We start from the raw sequence: 19,116 nt of genomic DNA on the forward strand, positions 1-19,116 counted from the left end.
AATAGGTTGCCCCGGGAAGATGGTGAACTAGGTAGGGTTTGTGGGGTTGTGGGAAGTGAATCATCACAGACAGTGTCTGCTAGTGGAAGTGGTGTGGCCTCCTCATCTTTGCTCTGACTTCTCTCCATGTTAGAGCAGTAACAGAGCAGCTCGGGGGAGAGTGTTGGCTCTGGATGTTTTGGTGTGTCTTCGTTTTGTTTAGATTCCCCTTGTATCTGTCCTTGGTAGAGGGAAGATTGTGGCACAGGAAGAAAAATAGGTTTGAGGTGAAAACTCAGAAAGAGCCCAGAAATGGTTAAAATTGTCAATAAAATGTACTGAATGGACATCATGCAGTTGAAAGCCATGTGTTCAGTGCTAGTAACCTGCTGAATTTCTCAGTTCCTCCTCTGACTGGTGGTAGAGGTCCACTGATAAAAACTTCTGACTCTGGGTCGATGAGTTCAAATGGGCCTTTTTCAGGTGTGATACCGTCAACTTTCAAAAGGAATGATAGACCACATAACCACATTGTGCTAGCAAGGTTTTCTGCTGTTACAGACTGAGAGCCATGATCTGCAGGGTTGTGTTCTGTTGGAATGTATCTCCACTGGTCTGGTAGGGTAGACTGTTTCACTCTCTGCACACAGTTGTTTATGTACATGTGGAATCTTCTGTGTTGGTTGTTTATGTATCTGTTTATGTATCCGACTTTGCAGTCGGTGTAGAATGTGGATCTGTCTGTTTTCATGTCAAGCTCTTCTGTGAGGAGCTCTGACAATTCCACAGCGAGCACGGCAGCACAGAGCTCCAGTTTGGGAATGGTGAGCTCTGGTGCAGGAGTCAATTTGGCCTTACCCCGACCCAACTTCACTGTGACCGTCTTCATGTGTGGCCTTCAGGTAGGCTACTGGAGCTATAGCTTTCACTTAAGCATCTGCGAACGCACAAAGTTCGATGAAGATTGCTCGTGAGATGGAAAATAAGACATAAGTTCGAGGAATGTGCAGTGTCTTCAGATCCTGCAGCCTATCTTGCCACTTTCTTCAGTTATCATACATGTCTTGAGGTAAGGGACTGTCCCACTCAAGGCTGTTGCTGGAGAGCTCTCTGAGAAGAAGTCGTCCTTTAACAGTTACAGGTGCAAGGAAGCCAAGAGTGTCAAATAGGCTATTTACTGTTGAAAGTACACCACGGCGAGTAAATGGCTTATGTTCTTGTGGAACATGAATGTGACAACATGAACGTGAATGTGTCTGATGAAGTGTTTCAACTCACCCCCAACCTTCGCTGGATAGCAACTGTATCTGTGCAGAGATCAAGGTCTTTGATTTCATTGGCTCTATCTTCTGGAGAAAATGCATTCACCACTCTGTTGGAGGAAATCTTGTGGAAACGTAGATTAAAGAGGGCAAGAATTTTTTGAGCTCTCTGTAGGACATCGATAGTTTCAGCTTCAGTTGGGAAAGACCTCAATGCATCATCCACGTAGATGTATCGCTCTACGAAGTTTCGTGTGTCATGTCCATATTCACCTTCTGCCTCTTTTGCTGCCATTCTCAGCCCAAATATTGCCACTGCTGGAGAGGGACTGGTTCCGAAGACATGTACTCTCATACGATAGTCTACCACATCTTTGGTAAGGTCGTTGTCTTGGTACCATAAGAAACGTAGGTAGTCCCTGTGGTCTTCCTGCACCACAAAGCAGTAAAACATCTGCTCAATGTCAGCTGCAATGGCAACTGGTTCCTTCCTGAAGCGGAGGAGCACACCCAAAAGGGTGTTGTTCAGGTCAGGCCCTGAGAGCAACACGTCACTGAGAGATACTCCCTCAAACTGTGTACTTGAATCAAAGACCACACGAATCTTCCCAGGCTTGTATGGATGTTAGTCACCGAAGATGGGGAGATACCAGGTCTCTTTGTCTCTGTCCCGAGATGGTGCGAGCTCTGCATGTTTATTGTCGAGCATTTTCTTCATAAATTCAATGAAGTGAGCTTTCATGTCTTCTTTCTTGTCAAGCGTACGCCGCAGAGCCATTAGCCATTTATAGGCATACGATCTGTTGTCAGGAAGTAAGCGTCTGGGGTTTCGAAATGGTAATGGAGCAACCCAGCTATTGATGTCGTCTTTGAAGACTCCTTCTTCCATCTTTTTTAGAAAAATCATTCAATTCAATTCAATTCAATTCAATTCAGTTTTATTTGTATAGCGCCAAATCACAATACAAATCATCTCAAGGCACTTTACAAAAACTAAAACTAAAAACCCAACAATTCCCTTATGAGCAAGCACTTGGCGACAGTGGAGAGGAAAAACTCCCTTTAACGGAAGAAAAAAACCTCCAGCAGAACCGGGCTCAGTTTGGGCGGCCATCTGCCTCGACCGGTTGGGGTGAGTGGATAGAGCAGAGAGAAAAGAACAGCAACAATAAACAACAAATAGACACTGCAGGTTGGTGGGATCAGTAACTGCACATCAGCAATATACAGCTCCAGGACCAGGGACACCTGCAGAAGGTACAGAGAGAACAGAGAGAGAGGGAGAGAGCACAAACTAGGGGAGAGAGAGAGAGCACAAGGTTAGTGACATTCAATGGTGGAATATACATTAGGTGGGAGGAGAGGAAGAGAGGGGAGGGGAAGGGAAAGGGGGGGCGGGGGGGTTAGGGTAGGGGAGCTCAGTGCACCGATGTTCCTCGGGCAATCTAGGCCTATAGCAGCATAACTAAGGGATGGTTCAGGGTTGCCTGAGGCCAGCCCTAACTATATGCTTTGTGAAAGAGGAAGGTTTTAAGTCTAGCCTTAAAAGTACAGAGAGTGTCTGCCTCCTAAACCCAGGCTGGGAGCTGGTTCCACAGGAGAGGAGCTTGATAACTAAAGGCTCTGCTAGAGGGCTATGCCATCTAGAGTAGCTATAATTTTAGAAAAGTTATTTCTGAGATTTTTTGGCCCAAATATAATGACTTCTGTTTTCTCTGAGTTTAAAAGTAAAAAGTTACTGGTCATCCAGGCCTTTATGTCAGTTAGACAGGCTTGAAGTCTGGTTAACTGGTTTGTGTTAACAGGTTTAATAGATAGATATAACTGAGTGTCATCTGCATAGCAGTGGTAATTAATAGAGTGCTTCCTAATGACATATCCTAAAGGAAGCATGTACAGGGCGAACAGAATCGGTCCTAGCACAGAGCCTTGTGGAACTCCATGACTAACTTTTGTTCGTGTGGAAGGTTCATCATGGCCATGAACAAACTGGAATCTGTCCGATAAATAGGATTGGAACCATTTTAACGCTGTTCCTCTGATACCAGTCACATGCTCCAGTCTCTGTAATAAGATGTTGTGGTCAATGGTGTCAAATGCAGCACTAAGGTCTAGGAGGACAAGTATAGAAACAAGTCCATTATCTGAGGCTAAGAGAAGATCGTTGGTAACTTTTAACAGTGCTGTTACCACTAACCCAGCTAGTGATGTCACCTTTGAAGACTCCTTCTACCATCTTTTTTAGAAAAATCATGTCCTCAACAGATTGTGCTAGCTGGTTATCATTACCAGTACTGCAGTATACAGTCTCTCCTAAATTCCCTGCAGTGGGTTTTAAGCAAAGGCTTGACAGTTGCTGTTTATGAGAAGTGGTGTTTACTTGACTGAAATTTACCCTTACCTTGAAGCGGCGGTCACAGGGGGTGAAGAAGCTTGGTGTCCATTTTCTAATACATGTGTCTTCAGAGAGTTCTTCACTTCACTCAGCTTGTGAGCACTCCCGAGGCAAATGTCGCCAATGATTACCCAGCCCATGTCGAGCTTCTGAGCGTATGGGTCATTATGCCTCCTCACTTTATGAGCCCTTATACGGTTCCGGCCAATCAGCAGCAGTATGTCTGCATCTGGGTTGAGCGGTGGTATCTCTGAAGCTATTGATTTGAGGTGGTGGTGATATAGAAAAGCTTCTGGGGCTGGTATTTCTTTCCTGTTGCTGTGTATAGCATTGCACTCTATGAGCGTAGGTAGAGGAAAGCTAATTTTTCCATCTATAGACTCAACTATGTAGCCACAAGCGCTTCTGCCTGTCGTTTGTGCAACACCAGCACAGGTCTTCAATGTGTATGGTTCTGTTCTGCCTTGTATGTCAAACATGTTAAAAAACTCAGTCTTTGCAAGGGATAGGTTACTCTGGTCGTCTATTATTACATATACATACATACACAAGGGAACACTGGGCTCAACAGAGCTGTGACTTTTTGTCAGCCTGGCTACAGTGCTGAAAAGAAACCTGGGATTGTTCTTATTTTCCTCTATTAGTGATGAATAGTATGCAAGTTCTGGCTTTACGGAGAGCTTTTTTATATGTTAGTAGACTGTTTTTCCAGGCTAGAAAAATTTCCTCTAAATTTGTGGAACGCCACTTCCTCTCCAGCCTTGTTGATGCCTGCTTTAAGGTACAAATATGTAAATTATACCATTGGGCTCCTCTGATTCATTAACATCTTTTTCAGAGGGGCCACAGTATCAAGCATTTCACGCATCGACGCTACAGCACTGTCAACAATATGATCAATTTGGTAGGGAGTGGGATTGAGGCAGCTGCCTTCCACTGTGTTGGTACTTGGCATAGATGTAAATAAAGATGGGATAATTTTCTTAAATTTATTAACAGCGTTGTCAGATGAACATCTGCTGTAGTGGAATTTCTTCCAAACGCTGCATGATCCATCATTTTAAATTCAAAAGTTATTACAGAATGATCTGACAAAATAGGATTATGGGGAGAAACTATTAAATGTTCAATTTCGATGCCATAGGTCAGAACAAGATCAAGGGTGTGATTGAAACAGTGGGTGGGCTTGTTAACATTTTGAGTGAAACCAATTGAATCTAATATAGAATTAAATGCAGTGCTGAGACTATTTTTTTCAACATCTACATGAATGTTAAAATCTCCCACTATAATGACTATATCTGAACTAAGCACTAAATCAGACAGGAAGTCTGGAAATTCAGTTAAAAACTCCTGCACCATCCAAAGTGGGATGGATGCCGTCCCTCGCTACCAGACCGGGTTTTCCCCAGAAAGTGGCCCAAATGTCTATGAAGCCCACATTGTTTGCTGGACACCACCTAGACAGCTAGCGATGGAAAGATGACATGCAGCTAAACATGTCATCGCTGGTCAGATTGTTGACTGTGTGTCCTGTGTGAAGCTGTGAACACCCACAAAACTCTGCCTCTCTTTGCAGCTGCAGGCTGGGGCTGACGAAGAGCCTCATCTGATGAGAACAGCTTGAGTGAGCGTCGCATTTTATTGTCAGTGACAGTAATGTGTTATAACAATGGAAACAGTAACTGCCCGTTACTGCAAAAATGATGCTGTTAGTAACGTGGTTCATTCTAACGCCGTTCTTCCCATCAGCGGCTGGCACTGCCATGGGCAAAGTTTCCTTTAAAAGTGACCCACATACAGCCTCAAATTACCTGCTAAGAAAATTCTCTGATCTCTGTCCTCTACCAGGCCACAGTTGGTCTGATCCGGAACTTGGCCCTCTGCCCAGCCAATCAGGTGCCACTGAGGGAGGCAGGTGCTATTCCACGGTTGGTTAACCTGCTGCTGAAGGCTCACCAGGACACACAGAGACATGCCTCTTCTGCACAACAGACATACCAGGTTTGGCGCACACACACACACACGCACACACACAGTTGCTGTGTGCCTGTATATGTATGTAAAGTGCCATATAATGCTGCCTGTTCCACTCCACTTAGAAAGTTTAATATACTACACAAAATGTTACCAAAGAGTAAAAAGAAAAATTTCAAACTGCAAACCTCATTTAGGCCTCATTTATCAATGATATGCATATGTATGATTTTGCATTAAACCATGTGTTCAATAATTTCTATGCACATAATCAGATCTAATCATTAAATTTTGTGATTGAAAAGGTACAGATGTTTTAAAACTGCTCCTTATTAGGCATACCAAAAAATTACCAGTAATAGAGGAGTATAAGTGCAGACCTACAGATTGCTATATTAAATTACAGATGCACAGACCCCAACTCTACTGTCAAAAATCTTCCAATGTGTCATGGTTTGTATACAAAATCGTATGGATCACGACTCCACCAACAACAAGACCCTGAAGCAGAGTTCGAGCTAATCACCAGCTTTATTTGACAATTACAGACAGGAAAATTAGGTGGGTCTCAGCGACCTGGAGTGATGACAGTCTGACCAAGAGGTTTGCTGCAGAGGGTGGTTGCTCCGAAGGCCAGACCCGGTACCGCCTAGTTGGTCTTCGGAGATGAGTAGTCGTTCGTTTGGGGCCGCAGAGCAATATCTGGCGGATGCTATTTCCTCGGCGGTCTGACCGAGGTCCGGGTAGTAGAAACTCAGAAAAGGGAACAAAACATATAAGTGAATGGCAGTCACAAAGAAACACGTTTTAACTGAAAGGTGACACACCTGACTCTCCCGGAAGGAGGGAGCAACAGTCAGCGTCACGCCGTTCCCTTTGGGTGTCCAAAACAACAGTTAGGAACTAATCCACATTAGAATAAGCGTCCCCCTCGTCGAGTCTTAATCCTCACCGTGGAGACGCCAGGAACCGGGAAAACAATGTTACCGCCAACGTAGTTGTACCACCAGTCGATGGCGTAGTAACCCGGCCGTCGAAGAAGGCTGGGGACTCCTCCGGTCCTCCTTGACGAAAAGACAGTTTCCCGTCTACAGAAAACCCCTAAGTTCGTAAGGGTAGAAAACACAGTACCTGTCGAAACCGAATGATTCCTCCGATCAAACAGTGGCCTTGATTCCGAGCTCATCCGTCGTGAAACCTCTTCGTAGAATGGCAACAGACAATCCGGCAATTTGTGTTCCCCTGATCCCTGCAATTTAAACCCTAGATCACAGGTGACACAAATCAGCCAATAAACAAAGTCAGAAGAGTATAGTCTGAACACTTCCCGTAAATCCTTCAAAATAAAAAACCTCCACACCGGAAATCTAATTTCCGGGACCTGACACAATGAATATATTCTGAACAAAAATAGGTCATTTATTTAGAGGAAATTATGCCTTTAATCTTTCTATTTTTGTTCATCCATCACAGAGCACCTCTGGCTTTATTTTTAGGAAACAATACATTTGTTAAAAACCTGCCACTGTAATCATTTTGCACAATTAATTTACTGTTATATTTTAGTATCAGAATTTTATTTGCCAGGGCTATTTGGCTGTTATGTTTATCTTTTAAAAACTGCAAGATTTAACATTTTTAATCAATTCATAATCTATGAAAAGACTTAAACTGGTATTGTGCTATTTTGTGTTCTGGATATTGTCATTTGACCATTATAGAATCATCAGTCAGTGTGACACCTGACAGTGTATTTTCATCTTTGAACAAACCGTTTTAATAAAACTAACTTAAATTTTATTTATTACTATGGTAATATCATGATTTGAGCTATTTGACATTATACTTTATTTCACTGTGCTCCTATGTGTCCCGTGTCACAATGTGTGTTTGCACTAGCAGGAGATTTCTGTGAAATTTGATTACAGCATTTTGTTAAATACAGATTGCTTCTTGCTTCCTGAACTCTTGCTCCTACAGTCTGATTTTACATATTTGTCTATGCATGTTTGATAAACAAGGCCCCTGCATTTAGAAGTCAGCAGACAAAATGATACTATGCTATATTTACCAGTGCCAGTAAAGGTAATATGTTAGCCGATTTATTTCTTCTTTGATATCCTTACCTTTCTCTTTGTGTCTATTGCTGTTATAAGGATGGTGTTCGTATGGAGGAAATAGTAGAGGGCTGCACGGGAGCGCTTCACATTTTGGCCAGAGATCCCATAAACAGAGGAGACATTGCCAGCATGCAAACCATACCACTGTTTGTACAGGTACACTCCTATGCATGCTACAACATATACAACATACAGTGGGTACGGAAAGTATTCAGACCCCTTTAAATTTTTCACTCTTTGTGTCATTGCAGCCATTTGCCAAAATCAAAAAAGTTCATTTTATTTCTCATTAATGTACACTCAGCACCCCATCTTGACAGAAAAAACCAGAAATGTAGAAATTTTTGCAAATTTATTAAAAAAGAAAAACTGAAATATCACATGGTCATAAGTATTCAGACCCTGTCCTCAGTATTGAGTAGAAGCACCCTTTTGAGCTAGTACAGCCATGAGTCTTCTTGGGAATGATGCAACAAGTTTTTCACACCTGGATTTGGGGATCCTCTGCCATTCTTCCTTGCAGATCCTCTCCAGTTCTGTCAGGTTGGATGGTGAACGTTGGTGGACAGCCATTTTCAGGTCTCTCCAGAGATGCTCAATTGGGTTTAGGTCAGGGCTCTGGCTGGGCCAGTCAAGAACGGTCAGAGTTGTTCCGAAGCCACTCCTTTGTTATTTTAGCTGTGTGCTTAGGGTCATTGTCCTGTTGAAAGATGAACCTTCGGCCCAGTCTGAGGTCTTGAGCAGAGGTTTTCTTCCAGGATATCTCTGTACTTGGCCGCATTCATCTTTCCTTCAATTGCAACCAGTCATCCTGTCCCTGCAGCTGAAAAACACCCCGACAACATGATGCTCCCATCACCATGTTTAACTGTAGGGATTGTATTGGGCAGGTGATGAGCAGTGCCTGGTTTTCTCCACACATACCGCTTACAATTAACGGCAAAAAGTTCAATCTTGGTCTCATCAGACCAGAGAATCTTATTTCTCATAGTCTGTGAGCCCTTCATGTGTTTTTTGGCAAACTCTATGCAGGCTTTCATGTGTCTTGCACTGAGGAGAGGCTTCCGTCGGGCCACTCTGCATATGCCCCGACTGGTGGAGGGCTGCAGTGATAGTTGACTTTGTGGAACTTTCTCCCATCTCCCTACTGCATCTCTGGAGCTCAGCCACAGTGATCTTTGGGTTCTTCTTTACCTCTCTCACCAAGGCTCTTCTCCCACGATTGCTCAGTTTGGCTGGACGGCCAGGTCTAGGAAGAGTTCTGGTCGTCCCAAACTTTTTCCATTTGAGGATTATGGAGGCCACTGTGCTCTTAGGAACCTTGAGTGCTGCAGAAATTCTTTTGTAACCTTGGCCAGATCTGTGCCTTGCCACAATTCTGTCTCTGAGCTCCTTGGGCAGTTCCTTCGACCTCATGATTCTCATTTGCTCTGACATGAATTGTGAGCTGTAAGGTCTTATATAGACAGGTGTGTGCCTTTCCTAATCAAGTCCAATCAGTTAAATTAAACACAGCTGGACTCCAATGAAGGAGCAGAACCATCTCAAGAAGGATTAGAAGAAATGGACAGCATGTGAGTTAAATATGAGTGTCACTGCACTTGTGACCATGTGATATTTCAGTTTTTCTTTTTTAATAAATTTGCAAAAATTTCTACATTTCTGGTTTTTTCTGTCAAGATGGGGTGCTGAGTGTACATTAATGAGAAATAAAATGAACTTTTTTGATTTTGGCAAATGGCTGCAATGACACGAGTGAAAAATTTAAAGGGGTCTGAATACTTTCCGTACCCACTGTATAACATAGGAATACCAGGCTGCAAAAACTACAGAAACAGCTACATTAGCATCATGAAGCTGGGGAGCCAGGAGTCAGAAAAATGCTTATTCCTGGAGCATAGTTCTCCATAAAGTTTACACATTGCAGTTTGAACAGACATCATATCACCCTGTATTTGTACAGTTACTGCACTGACATGAAAAAGACAAAGTTGTAGAATAGAGAAGGAGACAGTGGGTCAGGCAGCAGGTTTTTCACCCCACCTGCTAGTGTGGACGTAGATAGTACACAGAAACACATCATGTTGTCACAGTCATGCCGACAGTCAGGTCTTGTCACCAGGTCATCTGAAATAAACCCACACAGTTGCACACAAACATGCATTACTACATTTATCTAAATATATTGACAGCACAACAGGCTAACGGTGTAAATGAAGAGTTGGTCGCTTCATTGTGACAGGAAACTAATGAGTCCACATGTGTGCATGGTGTGGATGGTGTTAAAAATACATACCACTCTAATGTGACACAATTCTCTCTCTCCCTTGTGTGTATGTCCAGTTGCTGTACTCGTATGTGGAGAACGTGAAACGAGTGTCTGCTGGCGTCTTGTGTGAGCTGGCTCTGGACAAACAGTCTGCAGAGCTCATCGATGCAGAGGGAGCATCAGCCCCGCTCATGGAACTGCTGCACTCCAACAATGAGGGAATTGGTATGTTGCATGTAAAAAGCTAGATGTTGCTCAATACAAACTGTTTTATACAAATATTTTCCAGAAGTCAATTTTTACCCACTATTTCTAAAGAGGTTAGGGCTGTATATATTTTTTTAGAGCTACTGTATATATCCCAAAATATATTCAAACTTTAAAACAAAATACACATATTTTCATGTATCGCAAAACACTCTGATCACAGTGGTACAAAGTTATAAGTAAAATTTGCCTTTTTAATAAAACAACTTTAATTAATGTTTTACCCTGTGATGGACTAATGACCTGTCCAGGGTGTACCCCTGCCTTTCACCCAAAGAAAGTTGGGATAGGCTCCAGCAGATCCCTGTGATCCTGGTTAGGAATAAGCAGATATAGATAATGGATGGATGAATTAATGTTTTGTAAAACTAACAAATTGAGACAATTGAGTGAGACAAAAGTCTCTAGTAATGTTTTTTTTATTTGGTTCTCTACTTTTTATTGCAATGAATTTAATAAACCCATTTTAAAAAGTGTACACCTGTGTGACTGCTGATGAAACTGAGAAGGCGAGTGGACCTGGTGAATCCTGACTGCTATCTGCTGGAAGTCGCAATGACTGAAATATCCATGTATGAGCATGTTCTGAAAAGGTCAATTATCAAATTAATCCACTGCATGTTTTTCAAGTAAAGTATTTGTGATATGAAACGTGACCCAGTATTTTACAACTTTAGGTATTTCTGTGTCATTGAATTTTGGATACTTACAACTGTTGAAAAAATTAACTTCTTTATATAGGTCTTTATTGACAATTTGACATATGCACCTGCATATATGCATATGCATATAACATATACAGTATTTTTCATTTTTGTTCTCCATATTTACTGCTGCAGCCTTTTTTGAATACATGTCACAGTGCAATACATGCCATTTTCACTTATCATTGTTGCTGTGACTGCACATACAGGAGTAGCCTTTCAGTGCAGTTGGACATGTTGCTCTGCAGCAGTTAATGTTATTGGCCTTCTTTACAACATTGACGCCTCATTTCACAAAAGCAGCAATTTCTTATGACTTGCTCTCTCACGTGTCATAATCCAGTACCTTTAGAAAAGCTAAGGTGGATCATAATACTACAGCATTCTTTCTGTGCTAAAAAAACAACAATAACCAATTGGTTTTGGAAAATCCTGAACTCTATAAGGCAATATATTTGGGACTCCTAGGAGCTATACTTCAGTAAGAACCAATGAGCTTGCAGTTGAGAGTTCTAAACAGGGTAGGGTCTTGGTTTTGGTATTTTTAGGAGATTTGTTGTCTAAAAGAACAATGTGGAATGTCACCTCTATATATGAGATTATCTTTATTGTATGATGATTTTGTGGCAGAAATGACATGTTGTATTTCAAAACCTGTGTAACAAAAACAGCACTACCAGCATCACCTTTTAAATTCATTTATTTTTTGTTATGATTTTTGCACTACCCGCAACCATTTCAAACATAATCTCAAGGCAAGGCAAGGCAAGTTTATTTATATAGCACAATTCATACACAGAGTAATTCAAAGTGCTTTACAGAAATAAAAGACAGGTTAAAAATACACAAGCAAGAATAAAAATAAAAAGGCATGCCACCGCTTTGTCACCATATTTGCCCCTTATGATATCGACTATCGGACCACGCTGACCCATATTTGTGGGTGCCCTACTTTTAGTTTGTCCCATCCCTGATGGACTAAAAGTACCTCAACACAGACTATCTGCGGAGATGATCCTGAGACCCGGACTCTTACGTCTAGGATCAAGTAGACTACAGCTGGAGGTTCCAAACCCCTTATTTAAGTCTACAGCTGTTTAGACCCATATTCTAAGGATAACACTAAAGCGGGGTTAGGGTTATGGTTCCTAACCCCTGAGTCCCTGACCCAATTGGCTTTAGATCGGAGGTTCCTAATCTAATCAACTTGGAGTACTGACCGTGAGTCCGATTGTCTCCCCCAACTGAACAAAAGTAGTGACAAAACAGTTTAAAAAAAAGAAGAAAAAAAAAAAATCTCAGTACGCTCTAGCACTGCAAACAATGTAAAAGCCCTGCTACACTATACATAAAGTGTTTCTGGACTGGAGGAACTTCTTCATAGTTCTTAGAACCTTTGGATTATGCACCACTTTTTGTGTGTTCACACAACAGATAATCATAGTCTTTATAAAGCCATCTTAAAGGACTTTTTTAGATCCTACCTTAGGGTAGCATAACAGGAAACATAAATGATGTAAGTGTATGTTGATTGGTTGAAGACTGAGGCATTGCAGCACTGGCAAGCACTATTTTTAAAACTGTGTGTAACGGTGTCAACAACAGCATAAGAAAATATGAAAGAAAACAAATGACAAAAGAACACTGAAGACCAGTCTTTATTGATCATTTATGCAATGGTGGAAATGCAGAGATTTTGATTTGTCTAAGCAAAGTGTTTTTGCTGCTATACCAACTGTTGACAGGCTTCACTTAAGCGTTCCTACTGAAAAAAGAAAAAAGAAAAACTGAAATATCACATGGTCATAAGTATTCAGACCCTTTGCAGTGACACTCATATTTAACTCACATGCTCACATCCCATTTCTTCTGATCCTCCTTGAGATGGTTCTGCCCCTTCATTGGAGTCCAGCTGTGTTTAATTAAACTGATTGGACTTGATTAGGAAAGGCACACACCTGTCTATATAAGACCTTACAGCTCACAGTGCATGTCAGAGCAAATGAGAATCATGAGGTCAAAGGAACTGCGATATTTAGATAACAGTGATATTTCAGTTTTTCTTTTTTAACAAATTTGCAAGAATTTCTACATTTCTGTTTTTTTTCTGTCAAGATGGGGTGCTGAGTGTACATTAATGAGAAATAAAATGAACTTTTTTGATTTTGGCAAATGGCTGCAATGACACAAAGAGTGAAAAATTTAAAGGGGTCTGAATACTTTACATACCCACTGTATGTAGAGGAGCTGCCTACTCATATTTTGAGTGAAGTGACCTGTATATTGCCTCAGGCAGGACAAATACGTGCCTGGCTTTTTGACTTCATTCTGTTTATAAATGACTGTGATGTTGTTTTCTCCCTGCAGCCACCTATGCTGCAGCAGTTCTGTTCCGAATTTCGGAGGACAAGAGTTCAGACTACAGGAAGAGAGTATCAGTGGAGCTCACACACTCACTCTTCAAACACGACCCTGCTGCATGGGAAATAGTAAGAATCCTGTTTCTGTGTATAGCTGCTGAGATATTGCATAGAAAGATTCCACGGAGGCCCTGTGATGGACTGGTGACCTGTCCAGGGTGTACCCCTGCCTTCCACCTGAAAGAGAGCTGGGATAGGCTCCAGCAGATCCCCATGACCCTGGTTAAGGAATAAGCGGGTATAGAAAATGGATGGATGGATGGAGACTCCACGGATATACAAATGCTTCATCAATTACACACCAATTTCTAACCTGTGATTCCTTAGAACAGTCCTAGAAATACTAGACCATATATAGTTAACAGAATTTTATTTAAGTTCCAGTCTTATTTCAAGATTCTAATCACAACTTTCTCATTGATAGGTTGGAAAACTGTATATGGGTTTTATGAATACCTAAATTGGTTTTAGTCCTGTCAGTCAGATTTCTCTCATTTTTTAGTTTCTTGTGACAAAGCACAGATATTATATTTGGAGCTCTAGTTCAGATTCAGCAAGTTCATGTGCCTAATAATCAAAAGCTATTTTCAGATTGCTCTATTTTTAGCCAGTTCAATTCAAGTTGTCGAAAATTTTTTCCTAAAATTAAAGACAAAAAGTTTAGATCTGGACATTCAAGAATCAAATCAGGGCAAACTGCACCTCACAGCTAGAGTGTTTTGCTGAAAAAACTCAGCACACAAAAGCAATGTGGTGGTGTGCCAGTATGTTTTGTGATTATCTGCTGTGAATAGATGTCTGTGGAGGCAAAGTTGTACTTTCTTGGATTGTTCTCTTCTAAGTCCCTGACTTCTAGAATGACTGGCAAAAGATTTTAATAGTGTTAGAGACTGCGGTTGTCCTTTCTCTGCAGTACAACTGACAACATGCTGTGTGCCCATGGCTTGTAAGGTAAAGCTCAATTTTATCTCTAGTTCTCCTACTAGAGTTGAGGCTGAAAACTGCTATTAATCAGACATACTCTGCACACAGCCCAAATCTTAAGAGGAAGTCTAATTAGTGACAGGAGTGGGTATGATCACTTGGATATTCTTAAGTAGTTAAGTGAAGAACTGAAAATAAAGGGAAAAAGAAGAAAATGAGTTAGGAAGTTAGCAGTTAGAAAGCTTAACAATGGAATGCAATTCACAAGCAAATGTAAACCATGATCTTTCAGTCAAAGCATATCACTATCCTACAGATATCACAACTGTGACCGAGTACCAGTCTGCACACTATGTACACATTGTTATGTGGCAAAAACAAAGTAGAAATAAATTGTTATATATTTGCTGAATATTTTCTCTCTAAACTGTCCTACAGTGTGAGCAATGACAATTGTTCCAATTGTTTTTCTATAAATGGTCTTATCTTATGGCTAGAATTTGTTGGTGAGGTTTGCCTTTGTGTGTGTGTGTGTCCACCTTCAAGTCCCTCCCCTGTGATATAACATGTCTGTTTAAAACAGATGATGCCTTGATACTTGTTTTGTTCATCTCTATCTGTTCATTTCTCTCCAGGCCCATACTGCTGTTCCTTTAGAGCCTACATACCTCGCTGATGGTGAGTACATTGATTTACAGGGAAATGTTCCCAAAACATGGTTTCTAATACAACTACATAGATGCAGGTTAATCTTGCTGTCTGCAGTGGGGATTTAGTGCCTTATTCTTGTATTTAATCAGGGCAGATTGTGGTGAACTCCTGATGGTCATGTAATTCAGAAGCCCAACTCAACAGTGACATTTCTTTAGTTAGTGAAAGATTCTGGTTTATAACAGCTTGCTTTATTTTCATATTTTTTGCCATACTTTGAAAATGAGAAGCCTGTTTACTTCCCAGACTGTCCCCATTCCAACAGTTGTCCTCCATCCACCTGGACTCTTCAAATAAACACTATTTTTGGTCTCCTTAATGTTCTCTGTCAAACACAAGCCCCCTGTGTCATCCTTCCACTCAGCGCTGACAGCTACAGAAAGCAAATCATGCAGGCTCATTAGACAGCCATCCCACAGGGAGATAACGTTGTTACTACAACACTACAACAGCAAATACACACACATAAACAAAGTCATAATGGTCGACATCAACATGCATAACAATCAGTCAGAAGCTGCTGTATCACAGGTATATGCGTGTGTGTGTGTCATTCTAGAATCAAAGCGGGATGGATGGATGGTTAGATTCAGGACTAACATGGAAAGAGACCTATCAATAACTGAGACCAATAAGATTGTCTTGGTGTTATAATTAACTACATTCAGAAATTGTCAGGAGCTTGGTTTCTGGACTTCCTGCTCTGGACTTTTATTTAGATTTTCACTTCCTGTTTTCCCATTTAGTTAATTTTGGCAACTTGATTCGATTAGTTTTGATTTATTTCACCTGTGCCTGCCCTGTAATTACCATAATCTGCTTCACCTGTGCCTCTGCATAAATGCAGATCTGCCATCACATGTCTTTGCCAGATTGTCATATCTCATAGTGCTCATGATGCAGCACTGCCTGACATGGATTCTGCCTGACCAAGATGTAATTCCTGAAGACCAAAGCCTGATTCCTGAGCCCTCACCTGATGCTTGACTGCATTACCTGATTCCTGAATGCCTAACCTGTTTCCAGAAGGCGGTACCTGATTCCTAATGATGGTGAAATCAAAGCTGGCTTAAAAACAACACACTGCTTTTGAAGCATTTGATAGTCAGAAGAGTGACATCTGCTGGCTGGCTTTAAGAACTGCATCTGAGTGGATGTCCTGACAAAGCCTCATTGCTTCAGGCTGTAATGGATCTTACATTCTATCTTTCTCGGAGGCTTTAATAAAAGTTATTTTGTCAAAAGGTGTGTCATTGTGTTTGTCTTTGCATAATGCAATATTTAAAGATGTTTGTACACTAGGCAGCCTTGATGAGGCAAATACAGTGCTGCTTGAAAGTTTGTGAACCCTCCAGACATGATCAGGTTTTGTGTAAAAAAAAAATAAAAATAAAAAAAATAACCTAATCAAATGTACATCCAAAACCCAATTTGTGAAGTAGACTTCCAAATGATGGACACAAACAAAAAAAGGCTATATTGTCATTATTTATTTAACAAAAGGGGTTAATCTCACAAAAACTGGAAATTTGACTTGTGCAGAAGTATGTGAACCTTTTTATTTAGTAGCTTGTGGCACCTCCTTTTGCCACCATTACTTCAACCAAATGTCTTCAGTAACCACTGACCAGTCTCTCACATCTGTCTTTGGGGATTTTTGCACACTCCTCCTTGCAGAACTCAGCCAATTGAGAGAGGTTGGAAGGACATTTGGCATGTACCGCCTGCTTCAGGTCTAGCCACAACATTTTCGATTGGATTGAGACTTTGACTAGGCCAATCAAGAGTGTTGAAGTGCCCAGCTTCAGCTCTCTGACTGACGGCAGGAGATTCTCTTCAAGAATTTGTTGATAGGACTGAGAATTCAAGTTTCCCTGAATAATATGGAGTCGCCCTGGCCCGGAGGCAGAAAAGCACATTTCCACCACCATGCTTAACTGTTGCATTTGTTACCTCAAGGCTAGATTACTGTAACTCATTACTATCTGGATGTCTGGATGTCCCTTGAGATGATTTGTATTGTGATTTGGCGCTATACAAATAAAATTGAATTGAATTGAATGGAGGAGGTTCTTTTCCTGGAATTCAGTTTTGACTTTTCTCCAAACATGGCGGCTTTGATTATGACCAAATAAATCTATTTTGGACTCATCTGTCCAAAGAATGGACTTCCAAAAGGCCTCTGGTTTGTCCAAATGTGCTTTGGCAAAGTTGAAATGGGCAGCTTTGTTCTTTTTTGAGAGCAGAGGCTTCGTTCCAGCCACCCTCCCATAAATGTCATGCCTGTTCAATTTTCGCCTGATTGTAGACGCATGTACATTTACCCCAGATGCTACCAGAGAGGTCTGCAACTCTCTAGAGGTGATGTGTGGGCTGGCCTTTACCTCATTTATTATTTTTCTGGTGCTTCTTGATGATAATTTTGATGGGTGTCCACCTCTAGGCAGAGTTGTGGTCATGTTGAATGCCCTCCATTTGTAGATTATTTGTCTTACAGTGGATGGATGGAGTTGGGATCTCTTGGAGATGGTCTTATAGCCTTCCCCAGACTGGTGTGCATTCACCACCTTCTTCCTGATGTTCTCGGATATCTCCTTTCCTCTTGACATTGTATGACTCCTTGGCACCACAGTGGTTTGGTTGGTTTTCACTCTCTTTTAATCAGTGTTGCCCAATCACATTCCTAACGATGTCTAATTTGATTGGTCTGCTTAAGTGATTAATTAAGCACCCAAATGTGTTTCACCTGAATCTGTTACTCACTGGACTTTACCAATGCAGCAGGGGGTTCACTTACTTTTTCACATCCAATAATTCAATCTTTCATGTAATTTTTTGGCTACTTACAAAATTCCCTCTAAAAAAACATATGCAATTGATCAACATACATCTTACATTTAATTTATAAAAAGCAGGTGATGTAAAAATAAGAAAATTATGGTAAAACAACAGAAAACTCTGAACAGCTCAAGGGGTTCACAAACTTTCAAGTGGCACTGTATGTGTAATAGTAAAGTTGTATTGGTAGTATTTTGATGCTTGTGCTTATGCAACTTTGTTTTTTATATTACAAAAGGGGTATTTCAGTGACTTTGGCATTTGTGTGGGTTCAAAGATTTTTATTTAGAAAAAGAATAATTTCTACAGTGCTTGGCTTTAATCTGCTCCTCTTGTGGCTCACTATCTCTCCAGCTTTGGAGAAGACCCACTCGCATGGCACTGATGTAGCTGGCATGTGAAGGTACATCTTGGCCATCCTGAAAAAGATGGGGATATATAGCTGCATGTGTAGCCCAATAACTGAGTGGGTCTTCTCCTCTGGAGAGGTAGGGCTCAGACAGGTAAAAAAGGTCACAATTCTTTGAGCTCTTGTTCTAATATCAGTTAATGCAATGAGTTTGTTCCAGTGCCTTTTTCACAAAAAGTTTGAAACTATGTGCGAAACATGGTCAGCAAAACAACTAACATAAAGGCCTGGATGACCAGTAACTTTGTACTTTTAAATAGAAAAACAGAAGTTATTGTATTTGGGCCTAAAACCCTCAGAAATAACTTTTCTAAAATTATAGCTACTTTAGATGGCATAGCCCTGGTCTCCAGCACTACTGTAAAAACCCTTGGAGTTATTTTTGACCAGGACATGTCCTTTAACTCACACATAAAACAAATCTCTAGAACTGCATTCTTTCACCTGCGCAATCTTGCCAAAATTAGGAACATCCTGTCTCAAAATGATGCAGAAAAACTAGTCCATGCATTTGTTACCTCAAGGTTAGATTACTGTAACTCATTACTATCTGGATGTCCCAGTATCTCTATAAAAAGCCTCCAGTTAATCCAGAATGCTGCAGCCAGAGTCCTGACAGGAACTAGCAAGAGAGATCATACTTCTCCTATATTAGCTTCTCTTCATTGGCTCCCTGCAAAATACAGAATAGAATTTAAAATCCTTCTTCTCACGTATAAATCCCTTCATGATCAAGCTCCTTCATACCTTAAAGACCTCATAGTACCATATTATCCCAATAGACCACTTCGCTCTCAGAGTGCATGTCTACTTGTGGTTCACAGAGTTTCCAAAAGCAGAA

General features: G+C 41.0%; 2 protein-coding genes across 2 annotated transcripts in view; one reads left to right on the forward strand and one right to left on the reverse strand.

Moving 5' to 3' along the window:
* LOC113140790 (junction plakoglobin-like) overlaps positions 1–19,116 on the forward strand; it is a 233,732-nt gene that overhangs the window by 203,770 nt on the left and 10,846 nt on the right. Inside the window, exons 11-15 of the mRNA XM_026324791.1 lie at positions 5,488–5,640; positions 7,770–7,889; positions 10,077–10,227; positions 13,341–13,462; positions 14,953–14,995. Coding sequence (XP_026180576.1) covers positions 5,488–5,640; positions 7,770–7,889; positions 10,077–10,227; positions 13,341–13,462; positions 14,953–14,995 — 589 coding nt within the window. The remainder of the gene's footprint in view (positions 1–5,487; positions 5,641–7,769; positions 7,890–10,076; positions 10,228–13,340; positions 13,463–14,952; positions 14,996–19,116) is intronic.
* rbfox1 (RNA binding fox-1 homolog 1) overlaps positions 10,119–19,116 on the reverse strand; it is a 154,424-nt gene continuing 145,426 nt past the window's right edge. The window contains exon 12 of the mRNA XM_026324789.2: positions 10,119–10,202. Within this exon, the coding sequence (XP_026180574.1) occupies positions 10,182–10,202 (21 nt within the window). The 3' untranslated portion in view covers positions 10,119–10,181. The remainder of the gene's footprint in view (positions 10,203–19,116) is intronic.

Source organism: Mastacembelus armatus, chromosome 8 (genome assembly GCF_900324485.2).
Source record: "Mastacembelus armatus chromosome 8, fMasArm1.2, whole genome shotgun sequence".
Taxonomy (NCBI): Eukaryota; Metazoa; Chordata; class Actinopteri; order Synbranchiformes; family Mastacembelidae; genus Mastacembelus; species Mastacembelus armatus.